The sequence below is a fragment of the Poecilia formosa genome, unplaced genomic scaffold (genome assembly GCF_000485575.1).
Source record: "Poecilia formosa unplaced genomic scaffold, Poecilia_formosa-5.1.2 Scaffold337, whole genome shotgun sequence".
NCBI classification, from domain to species: Eukaryota; Metazoa; Chordata; class Actinopteri; order Cyprinodontiformes; family Poeciliidae; genus Poecilia; species Poecilia formosa.
The window spans coordinates 43,648-56,597 of NW_006800276.1; the positions used below are offsets into that span (position 1 = coordinate 43,648).

Genomic DNA, 12,950 nt, shown 5'->3' on the forward strand with positions numbered 1-12,950 from the left:
TAATGGGTGTGTGTTTCTGGGGGAGACCAAGCTACTTACTGTAACTACTGATACTGTGTGACGGACCGAAGTCCGGAAGCGTGCCACGACCCGTCGACACTGTGGGGCGTCAACCGACTGCTGCTGACTCACCGACCAAAGTGACCAGGTGTCCCTCTCTCTCTGAGCGGCCAGCAGCTAGCGGCTAACTGCTAGTATGGATCGGCTACTAGTACTTAAATGGACAAGTAGCAGCTAATAGCTACTAGTGTGGATAAGAGAAGCAGCTAGCCACTAGTATTTAGCGATTAGCTGCTACTAGAATGGACAAACTAGTAGTACTAGTGTGGACAAAAGAAACAGCGGCTAGTAGCTGCTAGTATGCACAAGACAAGCAGCTAGCCACTAGCGGTAAGAGGTTAGCTGCTACTAGTATGGACAAGCAAAGTGGCTAGTAGCTACTACGATGGACAAGAGAAGCAGCTAGCCACTAGTGGTTAGCAGTTAGCTGCTACTATGGACAAGCTACTAATATGGACAAGAGCAGCAGCTAGATGCTACTAGTCCATCCTAGCAGTCTGTGCTAACATCTAGCAGCTAGCTTGGTATTCTAACAGTGATAAGAAACAATCTGGTGACGTAAAGATCTGCTGCTGCCTTTGTTCTGTTGGTTTCAGAGAATCTTGTGAAGTAAAAATCAAAGATGTGAACTGAGCATAAGAAAATCTAGAGTGAATGGGTCATTATGGCGGATGCCCAGGGCTACATTCGAAAGGGGTTGTCAGATTTATTGGAACTAATGGATGCAATTTGTTGTCTAAACATTTATTGTGTTGCTTTTGGATTGTGGAAATTGCGGACGTTACTTCACCTGGTTTGTGCAAATCAGGAATCATTTCCTGGGTTTTAATTGGTCAGGTTTGCCAGAACCACCGCTGAACCAGAGCTTTGTGTTTCTTGGTTCTGCTCGAGGTCCAGAGGGAGCTTGGTACACGACTGTTTGCACTCAAAGACTCGTCTACTGAAGCACATCCTGGTGAAGGGGGCCAGAGGATCCCACCAGTCACTCTAGGTTTCTTATTGCTCTGATCCAGCTGTTTGGGTTGTGAGAACCAAATGTTCTGACCGCTGGTGGAGGGGCTTTCTGTCTCTACTGTGTGAAAATGTGATATTTCCAGTTTTGCCTAACCTTCAGGAACTCAAATGTCTTGCACAAACATTCCCCCCCTAACCAAAATAAAGTTTGCAAACACAAAGTGTTGGTGATTGGTGCATCTCTTTTATGAACGTTTCCAGATTTCTGTGCGTTTGGACCAGAAGGTGGCGCCATGTTTGATTTCTATTTCCAGACTTTCATTCGTAAAGTTTTCGGTCCGGGTTTGGATAATTATTCCCTCTGGTTCTGGAAGCTGTTCAGAACCTTCTTTTACCTTCAGACAGTTAAGATGTGTAACCATGGAAACAAGGCCTTGTTTTCACAGTGGATTAGCATTTCAAAGGTTGCAGTGAAACTTGAACTATGACCCCAAATCCCAGAGGAGCTGAAAATGGACACAAAGCAGAGAGAGGAGGAGGACCAAACCGTCTCATCCGTCCATCGTAGCAGGCGAGCATCTTATCACCTACTCCAACATCCCTCTAACGGTATGACTGCACAGATTAAAGAGGAGGAGCGGCAAAATCAAAGGAGGTGGATTAGCAGTTCTAGAGTAATGTATTTATTTGTTGGGGGTCTCGAATTGTTTTTCTGAAGTTTTTGTGATGTTTGGTTTGTTTCTCTAAGTCCTCCAGTGCTTATCGACCAAATTTTTTGAACACTTTGAGATTTACAGCCAGACAGAGAATTACAAAATTCGCATTGTAATTTGATCATTTTTGTAAATTATTCTGAAATTAACTCTTTACACTTTAAGATGCAAGTTTGATCTCAATAGGAAATTCTGAGATTAATTTCTGACATTAAAAAAATGTTTTTGGAAAGTCAAAAATTTGCTGAGATTGTACATTTCTGACAAAAAAATGATTTTCAAATGTCAAATTTTTCACTTTTGATACAATTTTTTTTCTAGAAAATTTCTTGGTCTTTTCTATCAAAATTTCAACTTCAAACTCAGAATTTTTTTTTTTCTGGAATTTTTGGGGGTTGATGTTAAAATTAGCAAAAGCTTCCATCCACCACGGCTCTACTCCACCCGCTCTCACTTTTTACCAAAGCAAATCTGATTTTCCAGCTTTGCCTTTCATTAAGAAAATAAAGTGAAATAATTTGCACATAAATTAACAAATAACCCAGACTGTAAACACAAAGCTTTTATTAATGACTTTTATTGTGAAAAACTTTAGATTCTTCAAACCGACTTCATGCAGCCTAAGTCAGAGTTTATCTTTTATCTGCTTTAAATTGATCTTTTAGACGTCCAGCAGTGACGTCTAAAAAACTTCTGTTAAACCTCCAAACTAAACATGATTTAATAAAATCAAATCATATTTAACCGTCAGTAGAAAAGCTTTCCTTCCACATGAGGTAGTCTGCGTAGCGTCGTGTCGTTTAAATGTTTTGACTTGGCATCATGATCACCTTCACAGTTGATGTTTAAATAAACAGAAACACATTCAATTTTACAAGATATTAGCTTGAAATTTTCTGGAAATACATTATTTTTTTAAAGATGTGATGAAATGCGCCTGTAATAAAGTTTCTTAAGACAAGGACGAATTATGTTGAGTTATGAGAAATGTGTTTAAGAAATAAAAATCAGAGTTTGAGTTAGAGAACGTAGCTGTCTTCCTGTCGTCTGGAGCGAATCCTCTGGAGAAGCACATTTACGTTCCACGGATTCCCTGAACAGTCAGTTTGAACATGTTAGTAAATTTCAAGCCACAGGAAACAGCAGTGAAGGAACACCAGATGATTTACCAGAAGTTTCCTCCTCGGTTCGTGCGGTCGTCAGCTGACCTGCAGGTTCTTCCTTCAGCTTAACGCCGACATCCGAGCGCCATTTCTTCCAGTTTATTTCCGTCACTCTGAAAGGGACGAAACGCCAGAGAAAATCTCATGTGGAAATACTTATTGATGCTAGATAAGATAAAATCACCACGATGGTCAAATAACCTAAAATGCAAAATAATCTTACTGTGAAACTTTTTTTTACCTGCTTAGCGATAAATTAAAACATTCAACATTTCAATAGAACAAAGAGAAAAGAACAAATTACTATAAATCCCAAAACGTCGCTGACATTTCCCTTGTATTTGTTGAAAGCTTTATATTTTGTTGGTTTTGAAAAAGTTGCTTTATTTCCAGCAACTTAAACAGGAACTTTATTGGAGAAAGTTTGATTCATGACGGCATCCAAATCTGTTTTTAGGGGGAAAAAATGCGGTGGATGTTTTTGATCCGACTTACTGTCACAATGAAACGGTGGAAAATGAGCCGTTTCAAAAACCTCTGAAGGCAACGTCACAAATCAGCAGCACGCCCTGTTACCTAGCAACCACAGCCAACCCCAGCCTGTTACCTAGCAACCACAGCTGAGCTCCAGCAGGTTTGGTTGGCTGGTTTCACCACTGCATGAGCTGTACAATGGCTGCTGGAAAAGACAAGAGTTTTGCTGTTGATTTACCATCCAGGAACCACTTGCTGCATTTCTGTTGGTTGTGCAGGAGGCGCCACTTCTGCTGTGTGTTGTTTTTATTTTACTGACTGGTCCAGACAAATCCAGCAACATTCACCTGACGAATCTCCGCGCGTCGTCCTGGTCGTTCCTGACGCAGACCATCTCTGACGCGCCGGACTGCAGCTTCGTCCTCAGCCACCGCGGCAGAGTCCTCTCCATGTCCAGGATGGTGAACGCTCTCTGGGAAACCACAACAAAACGGTTTCTCCAACTGATTCACGTAGGTGACTGATTTCTCTTTCCATCTGTTCTGTTTTAAAAGGTTTGCTTGCATGTTACACATTTTCATAGTTAGCTGTTATGCTAACTACGAATTAGGAAAATTGCATACACAAAAACGGAGTAAATTTCTACCAAAAATCCACAGAAATGTTGAGATTTTTATAGAAAAAAGCAAAAAATTTTCAGTTTGAAAAGCTGAACATTTACCAGAAAAACTAAACTTTCCAAAAAGCTTAAAATTTGTGACTTTTGAAACTCAGATGTTCTTTATACAAAATTTATTAAATTAATCTCAAAATTAGATTTTTTTTCTAGCAAATTCTTGCAAGAAACTCATCACACTCACAACTTAACATGTTTTTTTTTTCCAAGAAAATTTCTGAGATTTTTTTTATTATTTTTTACTTTTCACACTAAGAAATTTCCGAGTATTTTCTAGAACATTTCTGAGAATCTTAAAATTTTCACCTTTCAAACTGACAAATTTCAAGTTTTTATAAAATTATTATTTTGACTTTTGAAACTCAGAAGTTTCCATATTTCTCCAAACATTTCTGAGATCAATCTCAAAGTTTCCAAGTTTTTTTTGGTGCACATTTACTCCTTTTTAATTTCCACGGCCCTAAAACACAGATGTTGCTGAAATCACACAGCTAATCGTTTGGACAGGAATTTGCGGGTGAATCTTCCACCTGCAGGTTCCAGATGGTTTGGCTTTGCTCCTTGATTCTCTCCACCGTGTTCCCCATCAGGGCGATGAGCATGTTGAGCATCAGGATGTAGGTGAGGACGATGTAGCAGATGAGCAGGACGTAGAAGACCGTCTGGTTCTGGACGTGGTCGGTGAAGTGGTGAAGCCGATCGTTGTAGCTCGGCTTCTCGCATTTGAACGTTTCGACGTTAAAACTCCTTTGTCGTGGGACCGAGTCGTTGGTCGGACTCCCTCCAGGTGAGTCGTCGATGAGGGTGCAGACGGCTGCAGAGGAAACGTCGACTGCAGGTTAGGAGTCCAAACCGAATGAGTCGCTGTGTTGAATTTCTTGCGTTTAGAAATATTACCGGCAGAAAATCCAAAAAGCAGGACGATGTAGACGCATAAGAAGTGCAGAAGGTCGCCCAGGATCATCTGAAGAGGAGCAGACTGTGTTCGCACTGCCTGCGTCTCCATTCACCACATAATTTCACATTTCCAAAATAAATTTGCAAACTAGAAACACCAATTTAAACAAAAACTTGTTTTTTGATTTAAAAAAGTTTTGGCTCTAAGACTGGTGGGGTTTTATTTTATTTTATTTTTTTTTGTTGTTGTATCATAATAGTATTTTTCACAAAGCTGAAAAGGAAACACTTTTTTGCATCAAACAAGTCACATGATCAACAACCAGATGTTACTACTGGCAGAAATGACAAAGAAGACGACAGGAAGTGGTTGCAGGTCGAAGGTGCTGCGTGTTTTTCAGTTACTTATAGCTGAACAAACTTGTTCTCATGTCGTTTTAATTCTGTTTTAATGGAATTACAAATTAGTGTGTTTTGACATTAGTGGAATATCAACAAAGTTTTACTCACATTTGTAGTGGAAACGTAGCTACTGTATGGCAGGCTGTTTTAGCATAAAATCAGTTACATTCCAGATGTCTGAAACTGGTTTATAACATTAGTAAATTAAGATATCTCTACTTATATTTTGACTGACTGAATTACTGACTGAAACTATCTGATACGTATATTTTAGATAATAGTTAAATTATAACTAGTTGTAAAGTAAATTTAAGATATCTGACCTTTTGTTCTGACCGGTCATAATTCTAATGAACAATTAAAGATATATTACATGCATTTTAGTCAGGAGATGTATAAGATTTAACTAGTGCAGATATCTTGAAAGCAAAAAATGAATAAAATAACTTAGAGATATCTGGAACTTTGGCTTGTTAAATTATCATTTGAAATAGCACAAATGTAGTTTTAGATTTCTACAGTAATTACAGACATTCGTATGAACTGATGTTAAAACTGCCTGCCGTAACCACTGAGCCGCTGCTAAGCTCTTACTCTCTGCATCATGACGTTGTAGATCCCCAGCTGCCTGGAGCCTCGTGTGTAATATAAAACATTCATCCAGGCGAGAGCCAGAGACAAGACGAGCAGCCCGACGTATTCTGTCCGCCCGCAGCAGTACAAGACCGCACACAGCAGCAGCAGGGCCGCCTGCAGAAAACTACAAACACGGAGGACGTGACCAGGCAGGAAGAGCATGCAAAAAACTACAAACATGGAGGACAGGAAGAGCCTGCAGAAAACTACAAACATGGAGGACGTGACCAGCCTGCAAAAAACTACAAAAAGGGAGGACAGGAAGAGCCTGCAAAAAACTACAAACATGGAGGACAGGAAGAGCCTGCAAAAAACTACAAACATGGAGGACAGGAAGAGCCTGCAAAAAACTACAAACATGGAGGACGGTTTATTATCAGGCAGGAAGAAAAACAAAAACATGAACCACCAGCAGATCTGTGACTGGAGACTCTTATCGGATTACTGAGTTATTAGGAGGATGTTCATTTTGCTTTTCTGTTTTCTGGAAAGCATAACTGAGACAATCATATTAATTGTGATTAATCAATTATTGAACTAGTCAACTAATTTAGTAATCAATTAATCATTATATGGAGACTCCAAAAAGGCCTTTTGCTGAAAAAACGACTCGCTAAGACCAAGAATTAAGCAAAACCTGTACAAGAAATAAAAATTTTCTGCAGTTTTAGTTTAATCTGTAAAAGTAAAATCAATAAAAATCTCCTATTAAGCACCTATTGCTATTAATCAGTTGATCCCAAAATATCAGCCTAAACTTTACGCATGTTTTGTGTTTTCTCATATTTATTCAGCCTTTGCTACAAATTATCAAGTGTTTATTAAATAAATGCTTTGTTGTTGTATTTTAGGCAATACATTGTCTTTTTTTTTTTCTTAGAAAAAAGCAATTAGAGTTAGTGGATAAGTGGATACATGTAATCTGCAGAAGGTGCCAATTTTTTTTTATCCGATTAATCGATTAATTATCAGAAAATCCACAGAGGAGAGAAAGTGATGATACTCACAACAGAATTTCAGTGAATCCGTCAGTAAACAGAGAGCTGATGTTTGGGGGGTTCCTCCTGAAAATGGTTATCTACACATTTCAAAATAAGCCGCGTTACTGCAGCCGACCCAGACAGAGTTATGAGATACATTTGGCTTCTTTCTGTTTCCGTACAGTTTTATAGAGAAACCTGGCTGCTCCCAGGACACTGATGATCTCACCGAGGCAGCGGAGGTGATCCGCCGGGACGTTTTCCACTGGGAACGGCGGCTGAGAGGGAAAACACAAACAGTTTGTCCGCTACGACTCCGCGGATCATTCAGCTGAATTCCTGTTTCTGCCTCACCTGTCCGTCTTTTCTGTAGAACGCCGCCGTGGTGAAGACGGCCAGGATTCAGCAAATAAGACAAGAAGTTCAGGAGGAACAGCTTGGAGGCGAATCTCTGCCATTTGTCCTGCAGAAGGCTGCGGAGCGGTTCGATCTGCAGCATCTCTGGGCGATTCTGAACAGATTTACAGGAAAAGGTTGATCCGCTTTTTCATGTGACAGTTTATAGATTTAATTATGCAATTATTAATATCTTTCATTCATCTAATGACCTGTTTTACAATGAAGGTTGTTTTGACTCATCTTCTGAAATGAAAACATGAAGTCAACAAATCGGCTGCATCTTAGGTGCAGATAAATATTAATTATTTTAGTTTCTTGGTACATAATTATTCATTTAGTGGCTGATTTTACTCACAAAAAAAGATCGTAAGCTTAAACTTAAAAATCAATTTAGAGTCTAAAGTGCTGACCGGGATTTCGCTGCCGAAGACGATGATCTCCAGCACCGAGTTGTTTTCGTCGGTGTCCATGTCGCTCATGTCGTAGAGAGAGGAGTGGACCGGTCCGTAGACCCACTCCGTCAGCTTCCGGGACAGCTGCCGCGTCTCCTCGGCCACAAATTCTCGATTCAACATGTGGCGGAAAAGCTGGACGGAGAAACATGAGAGCCAAGTAAACCTCTGCCAAAAACCTTGGAAATGTTCAAAGATCAGAAATATTCCAGAGAAAATTTCTGAGTTTGACAAGTTGAACATTTGCTACAAAAAATATACATTTTGAGGTTCTCAGAAATTTTCAACAGCTGAAAGTTTGCTAGAAAAATGTTGAGATGAATCTCAGAAATTTTCTGTAGAGTTGAATTTCCAAAGTCAAAAATTTTAGGGTTTTTTTGTTTTTGTTTTTTCTTTTTTAGCAAATTTTCAAACTCTGACTTCTTTTCTTAAACATTTCAGAGATTAAGCTCAAAATGTAAATATTTTTCCAGCAAAGGTTCAACATTTCAAACTGAGAAATTTCAGATTTTTCTAGACAATTTCCGAGATTAATCTTAAAATGTTCTTTTTTTTTTAATTCCTACAAAATTTTTAAGAGCAGTCTCAAAATTTCTGAGTTTTTTTCTCTAGCAAACATAAACTTTTCAAACTCATAAATGTTCTTGTTTTTTTCAGAATTAATTACTAATTTATTTCTATTAAATGTTTGACTTTTCAATCTGATACATTTCCTCGTTTAGCACATTTCTGAGATTAATCTCCAAATATCTGAGTTTTTTGGCAGCAATGTAATCCCCTATCCACCACAGATCTAACGCTGTAAACCTCAGCTCAGTTATTGGACCTCCAGCAAACAGACTCACCCCGATCTTTCCCAGTTTGACTGCTAACTTCAGCGGAGTCAGACCTTCGTTGTTCTGCATCGACTCCAGCTGGACTTTGCTGTTCAGCTTGTGGTGCAGAACCAGGATTTTGTCGTACATTTCTGCAACCGTCTCCGTGTTTTCCGCCGAGTCGTCTGCGATCTCCACCAGCATGTGCAGGACGGTGTTTCCCTGCGAGTCGCGGTCGGTCGGGTCGGCTCTGCGGTGCGGGTTCTCCAGGAGAAACGAAACCACCTCTGGCTGGTTGGTGCAGGCGGCCAGAGACAGCGGCAGCTCGCCTGGGCAGAACAAACTCTGATCCCACCGGTACAACGCAGGACGGGACTTTCACAACGGAGCGTTAGGACCAGTAGAAAGGAGTTCATTACCACACACACAAAACCTCAGAAATGTTTAGACTGATCTCAGACTTTTTCTAGAAAACTACTTACATTTCAGAGTTTGAAAAATCATAAAATTTGCTGAGAAAAACAATTGAATTAATCTCAGAAATCTCACAGGAAAAACAAACATGGAAAATTTTGAATTTGAAAAGTCAAAAAAAATTGCGAAACTCCCCCCAAAATTTTGAATTAATCTCTGAATTTTTCTAGACAGAAAACAAAAAAAAAAAAAGTTTGAAAAGTTGGAAATTTTCTATTAAAAACTCAGAGACTTTGAGAATAATCTCAGAAATTTTGCAGAAAAAAACTTGCATATTTATGAGCTTCATAATTCTAAAAAGCTCAAATTTTGAGACTCATAAATTTCAAAAAGTTCTTTTTTTTCAAGAAAATGTCTTAAGATTAATCTCAAAATGTCCGAGTTGTTTGGTGAAAGTTTACGGCCCTGAAGCATCTTCATCCCTCTTGGAGGAAATCACCCACCAAAATAAAAGCCCAGCTTTGCGTTCCTCTGGAAAAATGTCCCGCTGGCTTTGGCTTGGACATCAGCTCCTTTCTGGACCAGCAGCTCCACGTAGTGCAGCGCTCGTCTTTCAATGGCCACATGCAAGGCCGTCTGACCTGCGTGGGTTTTAAAAGGGAAACGAATCCTTTATATTTAACAGAAACTCACCAAACTGTTGGCATTTATAAGGTTTGTTTTCTTACCTTTGTAAGAAGGATCTGTGTACGCGGCGTTGATGAAGCTTTCAGAGTCCAGGGTTTTCTCTGCTATGTCCATCAGGACTTCGATCGTGTCGTTCCTGCCGTCTTTCAGGTTCAGAAAAGCTTTCAGCAGCACCGTTTTCCCATTCGATTCATCTGAAATAATAATGAAACAAATTAAATAACTCAGACATCATAACTCTATGGTCCTGCATTGAGCCGGAGTCAGTGGAGGATTTTTAACAGAAAAACCTTCTGGTTTTATCCCGAATCAGAACAGAGCAATGCTGCAGCTTTTACTCTGAAAAAACACAAAATCATACCAGATTAGGCTCTAGTCAAATATCTTATCTTAGTTCACGTGAAATAAGATAAAACTGTGTCTGTTATGAGTCAACAGCTGTTTGACTCATAAAAACACATTTTTTCCATGTTAAAAGTGAAATAAAGAACTTTTTAAAACTCAATATTAAGTAGTTATTGACCTAAAGCAGCTCCTACATTTTTTGTAGGGTTGATGAAGCGGTGATTATGTCCCTGACCTTTGAACTCTGGGCTTGTCAGCCGTTTCCGGTGAAGCTGCAGGAAGTCCAGCAGGCCGTGAAGCTGGGCGGCGTCGCCCTGAGACGCCGCCGTGAAGAGCTTCTCCCTGGTGAACGGCGTGCTGCCGCCGGCGGGGCGACGCGGCGGTCTGATACAGGAAGACGATCAAACAATAATTCATCACAGGAAGAGTCACCGCTCGACCTTATGATGTCACCAGGTGACCTTTGAACCATCCAATTACTGAACAGATAATTAGAACAGATTTAACTTTCTCCTGCTGAACAGAAACAAAACTGAAGTTTTTATCTTTGGACATAAAGAGGAGCGATCTAGAGTTATAAATCTACAGCTTCAGTTATTCCAGTTGGAACCTGGACATCAGGCTGACCTCCGACCTCTGACCTGAACCTCCAGAGCCACATAGAGATGGTTACAAACCCGGCCTTCCATCACCTGGAGAACATTTATAACGTCTCAGAAAAGGTAAGATAAGGTAATTTTATTTATATAGCACATTTTCAGCAACAAGGCAGTTCAAAGTGCTTTACATGAGTTAAAAGGAAATACAAACAAAATAACAAACCAAAGGAAAAAAAAGAGGAAAGAAAACTAATTTAATGTTCTAAAGTATGTAAACTAAGTGCTCCTGTTCAGGGATGCTAAGTATCTAATTCAATTTCTAAATAGTGAGGATGTTACAGTTTCTGATAAAATAAGCTAAAGAGTGACTGATCTAATTCCTTTTCTGGGTTAAAAGTAATATAAACTAAGCAGTGACTTGCTCCTAGTTGGGTAATTTCTTGGTACTTTTTCCTTTTACATGAGTAAAAACATGTTGAATTAGTGCTGCTGTTACTTTAGCATAATTGTTGGAGTCTCTACCCGTCCTGCTGATGCGTTTTTCTTTAGTAGCATTAATTACAGCTGCAGTTTCTTCACAGGTCTAAATGAATCTGATCCAGAACGCTGCTGCTGCTGCTGCTGTTCTGACTAAAACCAGGAGGACGGAGCATCAGCCGCTTCTGAAGTCATTACACTGGGAGAATAAACTTTAAGATCACTGAACTACAGTAAAGGTCTTCAGGTTCTGGTCTCCTCTGCATCAACAGAATCAGAACCAAGCAGCTTTCAGCATCTATGCAACACAAATCTGGAACAAACTTCCAGAAAACTGAACATCCGAAACACAGATTTCCTTTAGATCTGACCTAAATACCCAGAGATGCTTTAGAACCGTAATAAATGAAAGTTTAACCAACATATTTGATGATTATTGATGATCATTGATGATCTCTGGTGTCTGCGCTTCATCAGTAAACTTAACTGGCTGGTTGAAACTGTTTGTTGTTAGCGAAGAGGCTGCAGGTCAGAGGAAACGAACAAAGAGGACGTTCACTGAGCTGTTTACATGAAACGTGACACCATCACCTTACCTGGCGTCTCCCTGCTGCAGGTGAGCGGCTATTAGCCGGTTCAGCACCTACCTTGACAGTAAGACGTTGCTGTCCATGGGGGCAGGCGCCGTCTCTGAGTTTTCACTTTGAAGCAGAGACAGAAGGCCTCCTTTCTCCTGGTCTGGACCGCTTTCTGGCTCCTCCTGGTCCGCTCCGTTTCCCTTTCCTCCCTTTTCCATTGTGGACAAACCAGCAGCAGCTCCTGATGAGGCAGCAGGTGAAGGAGCTGCAGCTCCAGGTGGAGCGTCGCAGAAACAAAGCGGAGGAACAGATGAGGTCATGGATTTTTACCGCTGATGCTCCGCCCTCGACATGTTTATCGTCTTAACCAAAAACTGTAAGAACAGCAACACTTCAACATGTTTCACTCAAGTAAAAAGTGGCAAGAAATCACTCAAAAAATACTGACTAACTGGTCAAATTATCATTTAATATTTAAAATTACATCATCACACAGACAGAAGTATAAAGGTAAGTGGAAATTTTTATATTTTAAGGATGAAAATCTGCAGGTGTTTCTGGTGAGTTTTTGTTTTTCATCCAGTGGGAAGAAAATCCAGAAATTTTACTGAAGTAAAAGTAAAAATACTTGAGAATAAAATGACTCACGTTCACACAAATCACACAGTTTAAATCACACAATATTTAAAACAGGAACTTATTTACATCATAAACTTCCCTTCAGTCTGTGTCCAGGAGCTGCAGTTTTTACACTCTGTTATAATTTATCTTGTCTTTTAATGGTTGTTAAGCTGCCTTTGCACCAACAGTTAAACAAGAAATAGTCCCTTCAAAACAAAAGCATCTCTGCTCAAACAGGAAGTTAATTATATTTAAAACTAATTAAAGGTGAAGTAGGCTGAGACCATCAAGATTATTAGTCATTTGCACATTGAAGTCAACACTCAATCCGAATAGTTCCCAGATACTGAAAAAAGTTCTTATATTTAATCTTAATTTACTGTAAGTTATCTTTTATAAGTAGTTAAAAAAACCTCAGCAGGATTTCACCAAAATACAACAAAAAAAACCCAAGAAAATAAAAAAAAATAAAATTTCTGAAAAAGACAAATCAGGGCCACTGAAAAAAGGAGAACATTTCTGCTTTTTCAGAAAAAACAACTTGAACATTTCTGAGTTTAATAAGTTGAAAATTTACCAGAAAAAAGTCTGACATTTTTAGATTAATC

At 39.4% G+C, this 12,950-nt stretch overlaps 1 protein-coding gene across 1 annotated transcript; it reads right to left on the reverse strand.

The window, feature by feature from the left end:
• Positions 1–2,274: 2,274 nt before the first annotated feature.
• Positions 2,275–12,237, reverse strand: LOC103152946 (transient receptor potential cation channel subfamily V member 1-like). Its single transcript, XM_016661609.1, is given in 16 exon segments — positions 2,275–2,820; positions 2,897–3,003; positions 3,712–3,836; positions 4,571–4,854; positions 4,938–5,004; positions 5,934–6,099; positions 6,983–7,053; positions 7,138–7,233; positions 7,310–7,357; positions 7,359–7,466; positions 7,765–7,941; positions 8,652–8,950; positions 9,539–9,676; positions 9,764–9,916; positions 10,303–10,451; positions 11,791–12,237. Coding segments are annotated over 16 exon segments (2,313 nt in total). The 5' UTR covers positions 12,042–12,237; the 3' UTR covers positions 2,275–2,746.
• Between the last annotated feature and the right edge of the window lie 713 nt (positions 12,238–12,950).